The following is a 14566-nucleotide window of genomic DNA, read 5'->3' on the forward strand; positions in this document are numbered from 1 at the left end:
CCATACTTGGACGATCTCCTAATAAGGCGAGATCAAAAGAGCAGTTGTTGAACAGCGTGTCACTTTCGCTGAAGGTGTCACAGCAACTCGGCTGGATTCTCAATATCCCGAAGTCGCAGTTGGTTCCTATGACTCGTCTGCCCTTCTTGGGTATGATTCTGAATACGGACCAGAAATGGGTTTATCTTCCGATAGAGAAGGCCCAGGAACTAATATCTCTGGTAAAAAAACCTATTAAAGCCAAAACAGGTGTCAGTGCATCACTGCACTCGGGTCCTGGGAAAGATGGTGGCATCTTACGGGGCCATTCCCTTCGGCAGGTTCCATGCGAGGACTTTCCAATGGGATCTACGGGACAAGTAGTCCGGATCACATCTACAGATGCATCAGTTAATCACCCTGTTCCCTAGGGCCAGGGTGTCTCTCCTATGGTGGCTGCAGAGTGCTCACCTTCTGCAGGGTCGCAGGTTCGCCATCCAGGACTGGATTCTGGTAGCCACGGACGCGAGCCTCCGAGGTGGGGGAGCAGTCACACAGGGAAGAAACTTCCAAGGTCTTTGGGTCAAGTCAAAAAACTTGTATTCAAATCAACATCCTGGAGCTGAGGGCCATATACAACGCCCTTCGGCAAGCGGAAACATTGCTTCGCGACCTACCGGTTCTGATCCAGGCAGACAACATCACCGCAGTGGCTCATGTAAACCGCCAAGGCGGCACAAAGAGCAGAGTGGAATTGGCAGAAGCCACCAAGATTCTCCGCTGGGTGGAAAATCATGTAAGCGCATTTTCAGCAGTTCATTCCGGGAGTGGACAACTGAGAAGCAGACTTCCTCAGCAAACACGACCTGCATCCAAGAGAGGACTTCTTTAGGAAGCCTTCGCACAGATTGCAAGTCAGTGGGAACTGCCACAGATAGACATGATGGCGTCCCGCCTCAACAAGAAGCTACAGAGGTATTGCACCAGGTCAAGAGACCCTCAGGCAGTAGCTGTAGATGCCCTAGTGACACCGTGGGTGTTCCAGTCGGTCTATGTATTTCCCCCTCTTCCTCTCATACCCAAGGTGTTGAGAATAGTAAGAAAAAGAGGAGTGAGAACAATCCTCATTGTTCCAGATTGGGCACGAAGGACCTGGTATCCGGATCTGCTGGAAATGCTCATAGAAGATCCGTGGCCTCTTCCTCTAAGACAGGACCTGTTGCAACAGGGGCCCTGTCTATTCCAAGACTTACCGCGGCTGCGTTGGACGGCATGGCGGTTGAACGCCGGATCCTAGCGGATAAGGGTATTCTGCATGAGGTCATTCCTACGCTAATAAAGGCTAGGAAGGACATGACATCTAAACATTGTCACCGTATATGGCGAAAATATGTTTGTTGGTGTGAGGCCAGGAATGCTCCTACGGAAGAATTCGATCTGGGCCGTTTCCTTCACTTCCTGCAAACTGGAGTGAATTTCGGCTTAAACTTAGGATCTATTAAGGTTCAGATTTCGGCCTTATCCATTTTCTTTCAAAAGGAATTGGTCTCTCTCCCTGAAGTACAAACTTTTGTGAAGGGAGTACTGCATATTCAGCCTCCTTTTGTACCTCCGGTGACGCCTTGGAACCTTAACGTGGTGTTAAGTTTCATTAAGTCACACTGGTTTGAACCACTTCAAAAGGTGGAGTTGAAAAATCTCACTTGGAATGTGGTCATGTTATTAGCCTTGGCTTCGGCTAGGCGAGTGTCGGAATTAGCGGCTTTATCACATAAAAGCCCCTACCGGGTTTTCCATATGGATAGAGCGGAATTGCGGACCCGTCCTCAATTCCTGCCAAAAGTGGTTTCATCCTTTCATATGAACTATTGTGGTGCCTGTGGCTACGCGTAACTTGGAGGATCCCGAGTCCCTTGATGTGGTCAGGGCTTTGAAAATTTACGTGGCCAGATCGGCTACAGTCAGAAAAACAGAAGCACTGTTTGTCATATATGCAACCAACAAGATTGGTGTCCCTGCTTCAAAGTAGACTATTGCTCGCTGGATCTGTAACACGATTCAGCAGGCAAATTCTACGGCGGGATTGCCGTTGCCTAAATCGGTCAAGGCCCATTCCACTAGGAAGGTGGGCTCTTCTTGGGCGGCTGCCAGAGGGGTCTCGGCGCTACAGCTGTGCCGAGCTACTACTTGTTCGGGTTCAAACTCCTTTGCAAAGTTCTATAAGTTTGATACCCTTGCTGAGTAGGACCTCCTGTTTGCTCAATCGGTGCTGCAGAGTCATCCGCACTCTCCCGCCCGTTTGGGAGCTTTGGTATAATCCCTATGGTCCTTACGGAGTCCCCAGCATCCTCTAGGACGTAAGAGAAAATAAGATTTTAAACCTACCGGTAAATCTTTTTCTCGTAGTCCGTAGAGGATGCTGGGCGCCCGTCCCAAGTGCGGACTACTTCTGCAAGACTTGTATATAGTTATTGCTTACATAAGGGTTATGTTATAGTTTCATCGGTTTTGGACCGATGATATGTTGTTTTTCATACTGTTAACTAGATAGTATATTACAAGTTATACGGTGTGATTGGTGTGGCTGGTATAAATCTTGCCCTTAGATTAACAAAAATCTTTTCCTCGTACTGTCAGTCTCCTCTGGGCACAGTTTCTCTAACTGAGGTCTGGAGGAGGGGCATAGAGGGAGGAGCCAGTGCACACCAGATCTAAAGTCTTTCTTAAAGTGCCCATGTCTCCTGCGGAGCCCGTCTATCCCCATGGTCCTTACAGAGTCCCCAGCATCCTCTACGGACTACGACAAAAAGATTACCGGTAGGTTTAAAATCTTATTTATTTTTTTTTCGTTTGTATTGATCCCGGTCAGGAGATTCATTTAATTTTCCAGCTGTCGGGATTCTGGAGGTCAGGATACAGACGCTGGAATCCCGCCAGCCTGAATACCATCGCTACAGGACTATTCCCACTTGTGGTTGTCCACGACACTCATGAGTGGGAATAGCAGCATGGCGAGTGCAGCGAACCCGCAAGGGGACTCTTTGTTCTCATCCCGCTGCCGGCATATTGACGGTAAATCATACTGATTCCCCAGTCACAGCTCAGTAACGCCCATCACTTTGCTGCTTCATTTCTGATACAGTATTTCCCGAACGCCACAGCGCCTTTGTTATGCAAGCACCATGGGGCGTTTCAGACTATTTTGTGCATGCGCAGTAGCAAATAGAAGCTCAGCTTTGTGAACATCGCATTGTGTGTGCGCCCCAATATCCGGCACTAGAGCCAAAGATTGTCTAAGCCTTTTCTACACTAATACAGATGACTTGTCATTTTCATCATCCACATCACATGCTTCATTTCTCTTTTGCAGCGCCTGGGAGTAATAAAGCAAAGTGCACATCTGTTTCCTTGACAACTCTATATACGGATAATCCGACGCCATGCCTCCCAAGTTTAAGCGGCACCTTAATGATGAAGAGGTTACCGGTTCAGTAAAGAGTGAGCGAGTAAGTTTCCGATGGCTTATTGACTTTTATCCCTATTGTTTATATACAGAATTTGCACCTTCAGTAGATAAGGGAAGTTTAATAATCCCATATTCAGGAGTACTTATTTGGCTGCCGTCTCTCACTTTCTTGTGCGGTTTCACAGAATCTGATGCTGTAAGAAGGGAGCCCCGCCAACCTTTCAAACATTTTATAATGTTGCAGAATCAATTTGTAAGTGTAACAAGCTCAAATAAAATAACTAACAGTTCTATTTATACTGCACATTGCCAGCGGATACTGTACACTATGTAATTGCCACATGCTAATGATTAGCTGACAGAGTAGCGAGGATCATTACTTGGTGCTAGCAGTACTGTCACTGCCAAGGCTGTTTTTCTCTGACGTCCTAAGTGGATGCTGGGGACTCCGTCAGGACCATGGGGATTAGCGGCTCCGCAGGAGACAGGGCACAAAACTAAAGCTTTAGGATCAGGTGGTGTGTACTGGCTCCTCCCCCTATGACCCTCCTCCAAGCCTCAGTTAGGTTTTTGTGCCCGTCCGAGCAGGGTGCAATCTAGGTGGCTCTTTTAAGGAGCTGCTTAGAAAAAGTTTTTAGGTTTCTTATTTTCAGTGAGTCCTGCTGGCAACAGGCTCACTGCATCGAGGGACTTAGGGGAGAGAAGTTCAACTCACCTGCGTGCAGGATGGATTGGCTTCTTAGGCTACTGGACACCATTAGCTCCAGAGGGAGTCGGAACACAGGTCTCACCCTGGGGTTCGTCCCGGAGCCGCGCCGCCGACCCCCCTTGCAGATGCTGAAGATTGAAGGTCCAGAAACCGGCGGCAGAAGGCTTTTCAGTCTTCATGAAGGTAGCGCACAGCACTGCAGCTGTGCGCCATTGTTGTCACACACTTCACACCAACGGTCACGGAGGGTGCAGGGCGTTGCTGGGGGCGCCCTGGGCAGCAATGTATAATACCTTATTCTGGCTAAAAATACATCACATATAGCCCCTGGAGGCTATATGGATGTATTTAACCCCTGCCAGGTCTCAGAAAAACGGGAGAAGAAGCCCACCGAAAAGGGGGCGGGGCCTATTCTCCTCAGCACACAGCGCCATTTTCCCTCACAGAAAGGCTGGTGGGAAGGCTCCCAGGCTCTCCCCTGCACTGCACTACAGAAACAGGGTTAAAACAGAGAGGGGGGGCACTTATTTGGCGATATGTATATATATATTAAAATGCTATAAGGGAAAAACACTTATATAAAGGTTGTCCCTGTATAATATAGCGTTTTTGGTGTGTGCTGGCAAACTCTCCCTCTGTCTCCCCAAAGGGCTAGTGGGGTCCTGTCCTCTATCAGAGCATTCCCTGTGTGTGTGCTGTGTGTCGGTACTTGTGTGTCGACATGTATGAGGACGATGTTGGTGAGGAGGCGGAGCAATTGCCGGTAATGGTGATGTCACTCTCTAGGGAGTCGACACCGGAATGGATGGCTTATTTAAGGAATTACGTGATAATGTCAACACGCTGCAAGGTCGGTTGACGACATGAGACGGACGGCAAACCAATTAGTACCTGTCCAGGCGTCTAAAACACCGTCAGGGGCGTTAAAACGTCCTTTTACCTCAGTCGGTCGACACAGACACGGACACTGACTCCAGTGTCGACGGTGAAGAAACAAACGTATTTTCCTTTAGGGCCACACCTTACTTGTTAAGGGCAATGAAGGAGATGTTACATATTTCTGATACTACAAGTACCACAAAAAAGGGTATTATGTGGAGTGTGAAAAAACTACATGTGGTTTTTCCTGAATCAGATAAATTAAATGGAGTGTGTGATGATGCGTGGGTTTCCCCCGATAGAAAATTATTGGCGGTATACCCTTTCCCGCCAGAAGTTATGGCGCGTTGGGAAACACACCTTAGGGTGGATAAAGCGCTCACACGCTTATAAAAACAAGTGGCGTTACCGTCTCCAGATACGGACGCCCTCAAGGAGCCAACTGATAGGAGGTTGGAAAATATCCTAAAAAGTATATACACACATACTGGTGTTATACTGCGACCAGCGATCGCCTCAGCCTGGATGGGCAGCGCTGGGGTGGCTTGGTCGGATTCCCTGACTGGAAATATTGATACCCTTGACAGGGACAGTATTTTATTGACTATAGAGCATTTGAAAGATGCATTTCTATATATGCGAAACTCTGGCATCAAGAGTAAGTGCGATGTCCATATCTGCCAGACGATGTTTATGGACACGACAGTGGTCAGGTGATGCAGATTCCAAACGGCACATGGAAGTATTGCCGTATAAAGGGGAGGAGTTATTTAGGGTCGGTCCATCGGACCTGGTGGCCACGGCAACAGCTAGAAAATCCACCTTTTTTACCCCAAGTCACATCTCAGCAGAAAAAGACATAGTCTTTTCAGCCTCAGTCCTTTCGTCCCCATAATATCTGCCCAGGGATAGAGGTAAGGGAAGAAGACTGCAGCAGGCAGCCCATTCCCAGGAACAGAAGCCTTCCACCGCTTCTGCCAAGTCCTCAGCATGACGCTGGGGCCGTACAAACAGGTGCGGTGGGGGGTCGTCTCAAGAGTTTCAGCACGCAGTGGGCTCACTCGCAAGTGGACCCCTGGATCCTACAAGTAGTATCCCAGGGGTACAGATTGGAAATTCGAGACGTCTCCCCCTCGCAGGTTCCTGAAGTTTGCTTTACCAACGTCTACCTCCGACAGGGAGGCAGTATTGGAAACAATTCACAAGCTGTATTTCCAGCAGGTGATAATCAAAGTACCCCTCCTACAACAAGTAAAGGGGTATTATTCCACACTATATTGTGGTACTGAAGCCAGACGGCTCGGTGAGACCTATTCTAAATGGAGTCACTCAGAGCAGTGATAGCGAACCAGGAAGAAGGGGACTATATGGTGTCCCTGGACATCAAGGATGCTTACCTCCATGTCCAAATTTGCCCTTCTCACAAAGGGTACCTCAGGTTCGTGGTACAAAACTGTCACTATCAGTTTCAGACGCTGCCGTTTGGATTGTCCACGGCACCCCGGGTCTTTACCAAGGTAATGGCCGAAATGATGATTCTTCTTCAAAGAAAAGGCGTCTTAATTATCCCTTACTTGGACGATCTCCTGATAAGGGCAAGGTCCAGAGAACAGTTGGAGGTCTAAGTAGCACTATCTCAAGTAGTTCTACGACAGCACGGGTGGATTCTAAATATTCCAAAATCGCAGCTGTCTCCGACGACACGTCTGCTGTCCCTAGGGATGATTCTGGACACAGTCCAGAAAAAGGTGTTTCTCCCGGAGGAGAAAGCCAGGGAGTTATCCGAGCTAGTCAGGAACCTCCAAAAACCAGGAAAAGTGTCAGTGCATCATTGCACAAGGGTCCTGGGAAAAATGGTGGCTTCTTACGAAGCGATTCCATTCGGCAGATTTCACGCAAGAACTTTTCAGTGGGATCTGCTGGACAAATGGTCCGGATCGCATCTTCAGATGCATCAGCGGATAACCCTGTCTCCAAGGACAAGGGTGTCTCTTCTGTGGTGGCTGCAGAGTGCTCATCTACTAAAGTGCCACAGTTATGCATTCAGGACTGGGTCCTGGTGACCACGGATTCCAGCTTGAAAGGCTGGGGAGCAGTCACACAGGGAAAAAATTTCCAGGGAGTGTGATCAAGTCTGGGGACTTCTCTCCGCATAAATATACTGGAGCTAAGAGCAATTTACAATGCTCTAAGCTTAGCAAGACCTCTGCTTCAAGGTCAGCCAGTATTGATCCAGTGGGACAACATCACGGCAGTCGCCCACGTAAACAGACAGGGCGGCACAAGAAGCAGGAGGACAATGGCAGAAACTGCAAGGATTCTTCGCTGGGCGGAAAATCATGTGATAGCACTGTCAGCAGTTTTCATTCCGGGGGTGGACAACTGGGAAGCAGACTTCCTCAGCACGACCTCCACCCGGGAGAGTGGGGACTTCATCGAGAAGTTTTTTCCACATGATTGTGCACCGTTGGGAAAGACCAAAGGTGGACATGATGGCGTCCCGCCTGAACAAAAAACTGGACAGGTATTGCGCCAGGTCAAGAGACCCTCAGGCAATAGCTGTGGACGTTCTGGTAACACCATGGGTGTACCAGTCGGTGTATGTGTTCCCTCCTCTGCTTCTCATACCAAAGGTACTGAGAATTATAAGACGTAGAGGAGTAAGAACTATACTCGTGGCTCCAGATGGGCCAAGAAGGACTTGGTACCCGGAACTTCATGAGATGCTCACAGAGGACTCAGGGCCTCTGCCGATAAGAAGGGACTTGCTTCAGCAAGTACCATGTCTGTTCCAAGACTTACCGCGGGTGCGTTTGACGGCATGGCGGTTGAACGCCGGATCCTAAGGAAAAAAAAGGCATTCCGGAAGAGGTCATTCCTACCCTGGTCAAAGCCAGGAAGGAGGTGACCGCACAACATTATCACCACATGTGGCGAAAATATGTTGCGTGGTGTGAGGCCAGGAAGGCCCCACGAAGAAATTTCAACTCGGTCGATTCCTGCATTCCCTGCAAACAGGAGTGTCTATGGGCCTCAAATTGGGGTCCATTAAGGTTCAAATTTCGGCCCTGTCGATTTTCTTCCAGAAAGAATTGGCTTCAGTTCCTGAAGTCCAGAAATTTGACAAGGGAGTACTACATATACAACCCCCTTTTGTGCCTCCAGTGGCACTGTGGGATCTCAACGTAGTCCTGGGATTCCTCAAATCACGTTGGTTTAAACCGCTCAAATCTGTGGATTTGAAATATCTCACATGGAAAGTGACCATGATGTTGGCCCTGGCCTCGGCCAGGCGAGTGTCAGAATTGGCGGCTTTGTCTCACAAAAGCCCATATCTGATTGTCCATTCGGACAGGGCAGAGCTGCGGACTCGTCCCCAGTTTCTCCCTAAGGTGGTGTCAGCGTTTCATCTGAACCAGCTTATTGTGGTACCTGCGGCTACTAGAGACTTGGAGGACCAAGGAAGGTGGGCTCATCTTGGGCGACTGCCCGAGGGGTCTCGGCTTTACAGCTTTGCCGAGCTGCTACTTGGTCAGGGGCACACCCTGGCTGAGGAGGACCTGGAGTTCTCTCACTCGGTGCTGCAGAGTCATCCGCACTCTCCCGCCCGTTTGGGAGCTTTGGTATAATCCCCATGGTCCTGACGGAGTCCCCAGCATCCACTTAGGACGTCAGAGAAAATAAGATTTTACTTACCGATAAATCTATTTCTCGTAGTCCGTAGTGGATGCTGGGCGCCCATCCCAAGTGCGGATTGTCTGCAATACTTGTACATAGTTATTGTTACAAAAAAATCGGGTTGTTATTGTTGTGAGCCGTCTGTTCAGAGGCTCCTACGTTTGTCATACTGTTGACTGGGTTTAGATCACAAGTTATACGGTGTGATTGGTGTGGCTGGTATGAGTCTTACCCGGGATTCAATATCCTTCCTTATTGTGTACGCTCGTCCGGGCACAGTATCCTAACTGAGGCTTGGAGGAGGGTCATAGGGGGAGGAGCCAGTACACACCACCTGATCCTAAAGCTTTAGTTTTGTGCCCTGTCTCCTGCGGAGCCGCTAATCCCCATGGTCCTGACGGAGTCCCCAGCATCCACTACGGACTACGAGAAATAGATTTATCGGTAAGTAAAATCTTATTTTTTCTACAATTGGAAATAATCGGTGATCCTTTTAGAGGCTAATTCCACCTAACACTGAAGATTTCCCCTGGCTAGCCCTGGATTTATGTAAAAGTGCAAAAGCTCTTTACTTTGATCTCTATTTTGAGTGCAGCTAGTGTTTTATTATGCAAACTGCAGTCTGGTGTGTGCTCATTGTCCCCCCCCCCCCCTTCCCCTCCTCCTCAGTAGCTTAAAGGTAAACCTATCACATTTAGGCATAATTTATCTGATTGTGTGGCTACCATTTTACACAGAGGTCTTGGGCCCCATACACTTAATGTTCACGCTAGGCTGTTTTAGCTGGCCGATTTTTTTTTAAGGGCAAAATACGCCGTGCCCTTTCTGCGACGCCCTGCTAGAACAGTCGCTCTCTTCCATTCACGCTGTGAGAGAGAGCTTAGGGGAAGCCCAGCACCTCCGTAGGTGCTGGGCATGCCCCCAACAGTGACGCCGCTGGCCGCCCACGCCCCCTGTTTTATCGTCTGTGGGCTGAACCGCCCACTTTTATTACGTAAAATGACCACGCCCCCTATTTTGCATGGCCAAGCCCCTTTATCGGCGAAGCCGCGCGCGCAAACGCTTGTACCCCCCACAGTCCGGCGCCCTGCCCAAATCCTAGCGTGAACACTAACACTAGTGCAATATTGCCTGCTTTCATGCAATTGAGACAAATTGCTGAAACGGATTGCATGAAAAGTGTCACATTGAATGTCCTTTTTGTGCGATTGCGATGCAATGCGCATTCCCGTGTGTCTCCCATCGCAATCGCAGATCACACGTGCTGCACGTTAGATTTATCTCAATTGCATGGAAATAGGTTTAATAACATTAGATTCCATGAGATAAATCACATGTAAAAATACACTCAAGTAGCAACTCACAATCACAAGGCTCCCGGGAAGCTCCCGGCCAAATTGCAGAAAAATTACATGCAAGTCATTGCTGAGATACAGTACATCTCCCTAGTGTATGGGGCCCTTTAAATTTGTCAGCTTCACAGGTTGAAAGAAGCAGCTGTTGTTTTTCCTTTTCAGTCTCAATGGATGACTCCATTTAGAATGAAGTATAGCCCAACCTGCCTCCCACCTGCCCGTACCGTGACACCCTTCTATTTTCCCCTGCTGTGCTCTGAATGCACGTCCATCTTGGTGCAGGCAATTATTCTATAAATGCTGTTTTGTTTTGTTTTTTTTACTAAATCCTGAAGCACCCAAATAATTTACAGTGGGGCAAAAAAATATTTGGACAGCCACCAATTGTGCAAGTTGACCCACTTAAAAAGATAAGAGAGGTCTGTAATTTCCATGATAGGTACACTTCAACTGTGAGAGAAAGAATCTGAAAAAAAAACTAGGAAATCACATTGTATGATTTTTTTAAAACAATTTATTTGTATATTCTTGCGGAAAATAAATATTTGGACAACAAAAGTTTAACTCAATACTTTGTAATATAACCTCGGTTGGCAATTACAGAGGTGAAACGTTTCCTGTAGTTCTTGACCAGGTTTGCACACACTGTAGCAGGTATTTTGGCCCACTCTTGCATGCAGATCTTCTCTAGATCTGTCATGTTTTGGGGCTGTCGCCGGGCAACACGGACTTTCAACTCCCTCCACAGATTTTCTGTTGGGTTGAGGTCTGGAGACTGGCTAGGCCACTCCAGGACCTTGAAATGCTTCTTATGGAGCCACTCCTTAGTTGCCCAGGCGGTGTGTTTGGGGTCATTGTCATGCTGGAAGACCCAGCCACGTTCCATCTTCAATGCTCTTACTGAGGGAAGGAGGTTTTTGCCCAAAATCTCACGATACATGGCCCCATACATCCTCTCCTTAATACGGATCAGCCGTCCTGTCCCCTTTGCAAAAAAGCAGCCCCAAAGCATGATGTTTCCACCCCCATGCTTCACAGTGGGTATGGTGTTCTTGGGATGCCATTCATTATACTTCTCCCTCCAAACACGGCGAGTGGAGTTTATTCCAAAAAGTTCGATTTTGCTCTCAACTGACCACATAACATTCTTCCAATGCTCCTCTGGATCATCCAGATGGTCACTGGCAAACTTTAGACGGGCCTGGACATGTGCTGGCTTAAGCAGGGGGACCTTTCCGGCGCTGCAGGATTTCAATCCATGACGACATAGTGTGTTACTAATGGTAACCTTTGTGACTGTGGTCACAGCTCTCTTGAGGTCCCCCCGTGTAGTTCTGGGCTGATTCCTCAACATTCTCAAGATCATTGATACCCCACTTGCATGGAGCCCTAGGTCGAGGGAGATTGTCAGTGGTCTTGTATTTCTTCCATTTTTTTAATAATTGTGACAACAGTTGATCTCTTCTCACCAAGCTACTTGCCTGTTGTTGAGAAGCTCATCCCAGCCTTGTGCTGCTCTACAATTTTGTCCCTGGTGTCCTTAGACAGCTCTCTGGTCTTGGCCATGGTGGAGAGGTAGCAGTCTGACTGTTTGAGGGTGTGGGTCTTTTATACAGATAACCAGTTCAAACAGGTGCCATTAATACAGGTAACGAGTGGAGGATAGAAGACCTTCTTAAAGAAGAAGTAACAGGTCTTTGGGAGCCGGAAATCTTATGCTTGGTAAGTGTCCAAATATTTATTTTCCACAAGAATATACAAGTAAATTGTTTAAAAATCATACAATGTGATTTCCTGTTTCTCTTACGTCCTAGAGGATGCTGGGGACTCCGTAAGGACCATGGGGTATAGACGGGCTCCGCAGGAGACATGGGCACTATAAAGAACTTTTAGTATGGGTGTGCACTGGCTCCTCCCTCTATGCCCCTCCTCCAGACCTCTGTTAGATTTTGTGTCCAGAGGAGATAGGGTGCATTACAGAGGAGCTCTACAGAGTTTCTCTAAATAAAGAATTTTGTTAGGTTTTTTATTTTCAGGGAGCACTGCTGGCAACAGGCTCCCTGCATCGTGGGACTGAGGAGAGAGAAGCAGACCTACTTAAATGATAGGCTCTGCTTCTTAGGCTACTGGACACCATTAGCTCCAGAGGGAGTCGGAACGCTGGTCTCTCCCCGCCGTTCGTCCCGGAGCCGCGCCGCCGTCCTCCTCGCAGAGCCAGAAGATAGAAGCCGGGTGAGTATGAGAAGAAAAGAAGACTTCAGGGCGGCAGAAGATTTCAGATCTTCATTGAGGTGCGCGCCATTGCTCCCACACACTACACACACAGTACAGGCACGGATGGGTGCAGGACGGGCGCCCTGGGCAGCAATAAATCTCCGGACTGGCATTTCAGGACACATTAGGCTGCTGGGCAGTAAATGTAGAGATCCCCCGCCATTTGTTTGAAAATTACAGCGGGACCGAATCCCACCGCTGGAGGGGGCGGAGCTTGATCCCTCAGCACTAACAGCGCCATTTCTCTGACGTCCTAGTGGATGCTGGGTACTCCGTAAGGACCATGGGGAATAGACGGGCTCCGCAGGAGACTGGGCACTCTTAAAAGAAAGATTAGGTACTATATCTGGTGTGCACTGGCTCCTCCCTCTATGCCCCTCCTCCAGACCTCAGTTAGAATCTGTGCCCGGCCAGAGCTGGATGCACCCTAGGGGCTCTCCTGAGCTTCCTAGAAAAGAAAGTATTTGTTAGGTTTTTTATTTTCAGTGAGATCTGCTGGCAACAGACTCCCTGCTACGTGGGACTGAGGGGAGAGAAGCGAACCTACCTGCTTGCAGCTAGCTTGGGCTTCTAAGGCTACTGGACACCATTAGCTCCAGAGGGATCGAACACAGGCCCAGTCCTCGGTCGTCCGGTCCCGAAGCCGCGCCGCCGTCCCCCTTGCAGAGCCAGAAGAACCGAAGAGAAGTTGAAAATCGGCGGCTGAAGACTCCAGTCTTCATTAAGGTAGCGCACAGCACTGCAGCTGTGCGCCATTGCTCCCTTAGCACACCACACACTTCGGTCACTGATGGGTGCAGGGCGCTGGGGGGGGGCGCCCTGGGCAGCAATTAGATTACCTTTTGGCAATAAAAACACACATAATACAGTCTAGTACTGTATATGTGTAAAAACCCCCGCCATTAAAGTACATAAAAGGACAGAAGCCCGCCGCTGAGGGGGCCGGGCCTTCTTCCTCAGCACACTGGCGCCATTTTCTCTTCACAGCTCAGCTGGAAGGAAGCTCCCCAGGCTCTCCCCTGCAGTATCCTGGTACACAAAAGAGAGGGGGGGCACATAAATTTAGGCGCAAAACTGTGTATATAAGCTGCTATAGGGGAAAAATCACTCAGTATAGTGTACAACCCTGTATTATATAGCGCTGTGGTGTGTGCTGGCATACTCTCTCTCTGTCTCTCCAAAGGGCCTGGTGGGGGAACTGTCTTCAAATAGAGCATCCCCTGTGTGTGTGGTGTGTCGGTACGTGTGTGTCGACATGTCTGAGGTAAAAGGCTCCTCTAAGGAGGTGATAGAGCGGATATGTGTGTGGGAGGGTGTCTCCGTCGACAACGCCGACACCTGTTTGGATATGTGTAAGTGCTGAGGTAAAATTATTGCACAAAAGGTTAGGGAACAGAAAGGAAATCTACCCTGGTCTGTCCCTATGTCACAGAGTCCTTCAGAGTCTCTCTATGCTCACTATCCAAAATAACAAACACTGGTATCGACACGGAGTTTGACTCCACTGTCGACTAAGATAATGCAAAGTTACAGCCAAGAGGGCTAAAAGATATTCAATATATGATTATTGGAATAAAAGATGATTTGCATATCACTGATGACTCATCTGTCCCTGACACAAGAGTACACATGTTAAGGGGAAGAATGCTGAGGTAAATTTCCCTCCTCTCATGAGGAAAAAGAGCGGGAATCTCCAGACAAGAGACGGCAGCTTCCCACAAGAGAATTCTCAGGCTGTATCCTTTCCCCACTAGGGCCAGGATGTGTTGAGAATCTTCCCTTGGGTGTCCTGTTTGCGCTAGCTATTCTCAGGGATCCTGCAGATAGTGTGCACATTCTAGTATACTACCCAGACCGGCGATTGTGTCGGCATGGGTTTATAGCGCTGTGGCAGCGTGGACAGGTACCTTATCAGCAGAGATTGAGACCCTAGTATGCATATAAATATTTTAAGATGCTGTCTTAAGTGATAGATATATAATTATAAAGCATGCCCAAAGGGACATGAGTATACTGGGTCCTAGAGTCAAAAGCTATGTCGATTTCTGCTTGACGTGTCCTGTAGAATATACATTGGACAGATGATGCCGACTTAAGAGGCATATGGAAGGCTGAGGATTGTGTGGAGAAAGGTTCTCGGGCCTGGTCTCCACAGCTATAGTTAGTAATTCTGCTAGTTTGCCCTATATTCCTGCACAGCCTGGGAAAGCACGACATTATTAAATG

The 14566-nt window shown here is 48.4% G+C and overlaps 1 protein-coding gene across 3 annotated transcripts in view; it reads left to right on the forward strand.

The window, feature by feature from the left end:
* Positions 1–14566, forward strand: part of VAMP4 (vesicle associated membrane protein 4) — a 132558-nt gene that overhangs the window by 19487 nt on the left and 98505 nt on the right. For all 3 annotated transcript variants that reach the window (XM_063939992.1, XM_063939993.1, XM_063939994.1), the window contains exon 2: positions 3350–3485. In XM_063939992.1, the coding sequence (XP_063796062.1) occupies positions 3420–3485 (66 nt within the window). In that variant the 5' untranslated portion in view covers positions 3350–3419. The remainder of the gene's footprint in view (positions 1–3349; positions 3486–14566) is intronic.

This window comes from Pseudophryne corroboree, chromosome 9 (genome assembly GCF_028390025.1).
Source record: "Pseudophryne corroboree isolate aPseCor3 chromosome 9, aPseCor3.hap2, whole genome shotgun sequence".
NCBI classification, from domain to species: Eukaryota; Metazoa; Chordata; class Amphibia; order Anura; family Myobatrachidae; genus Pseudophryne; species Pseudophryne corroboree.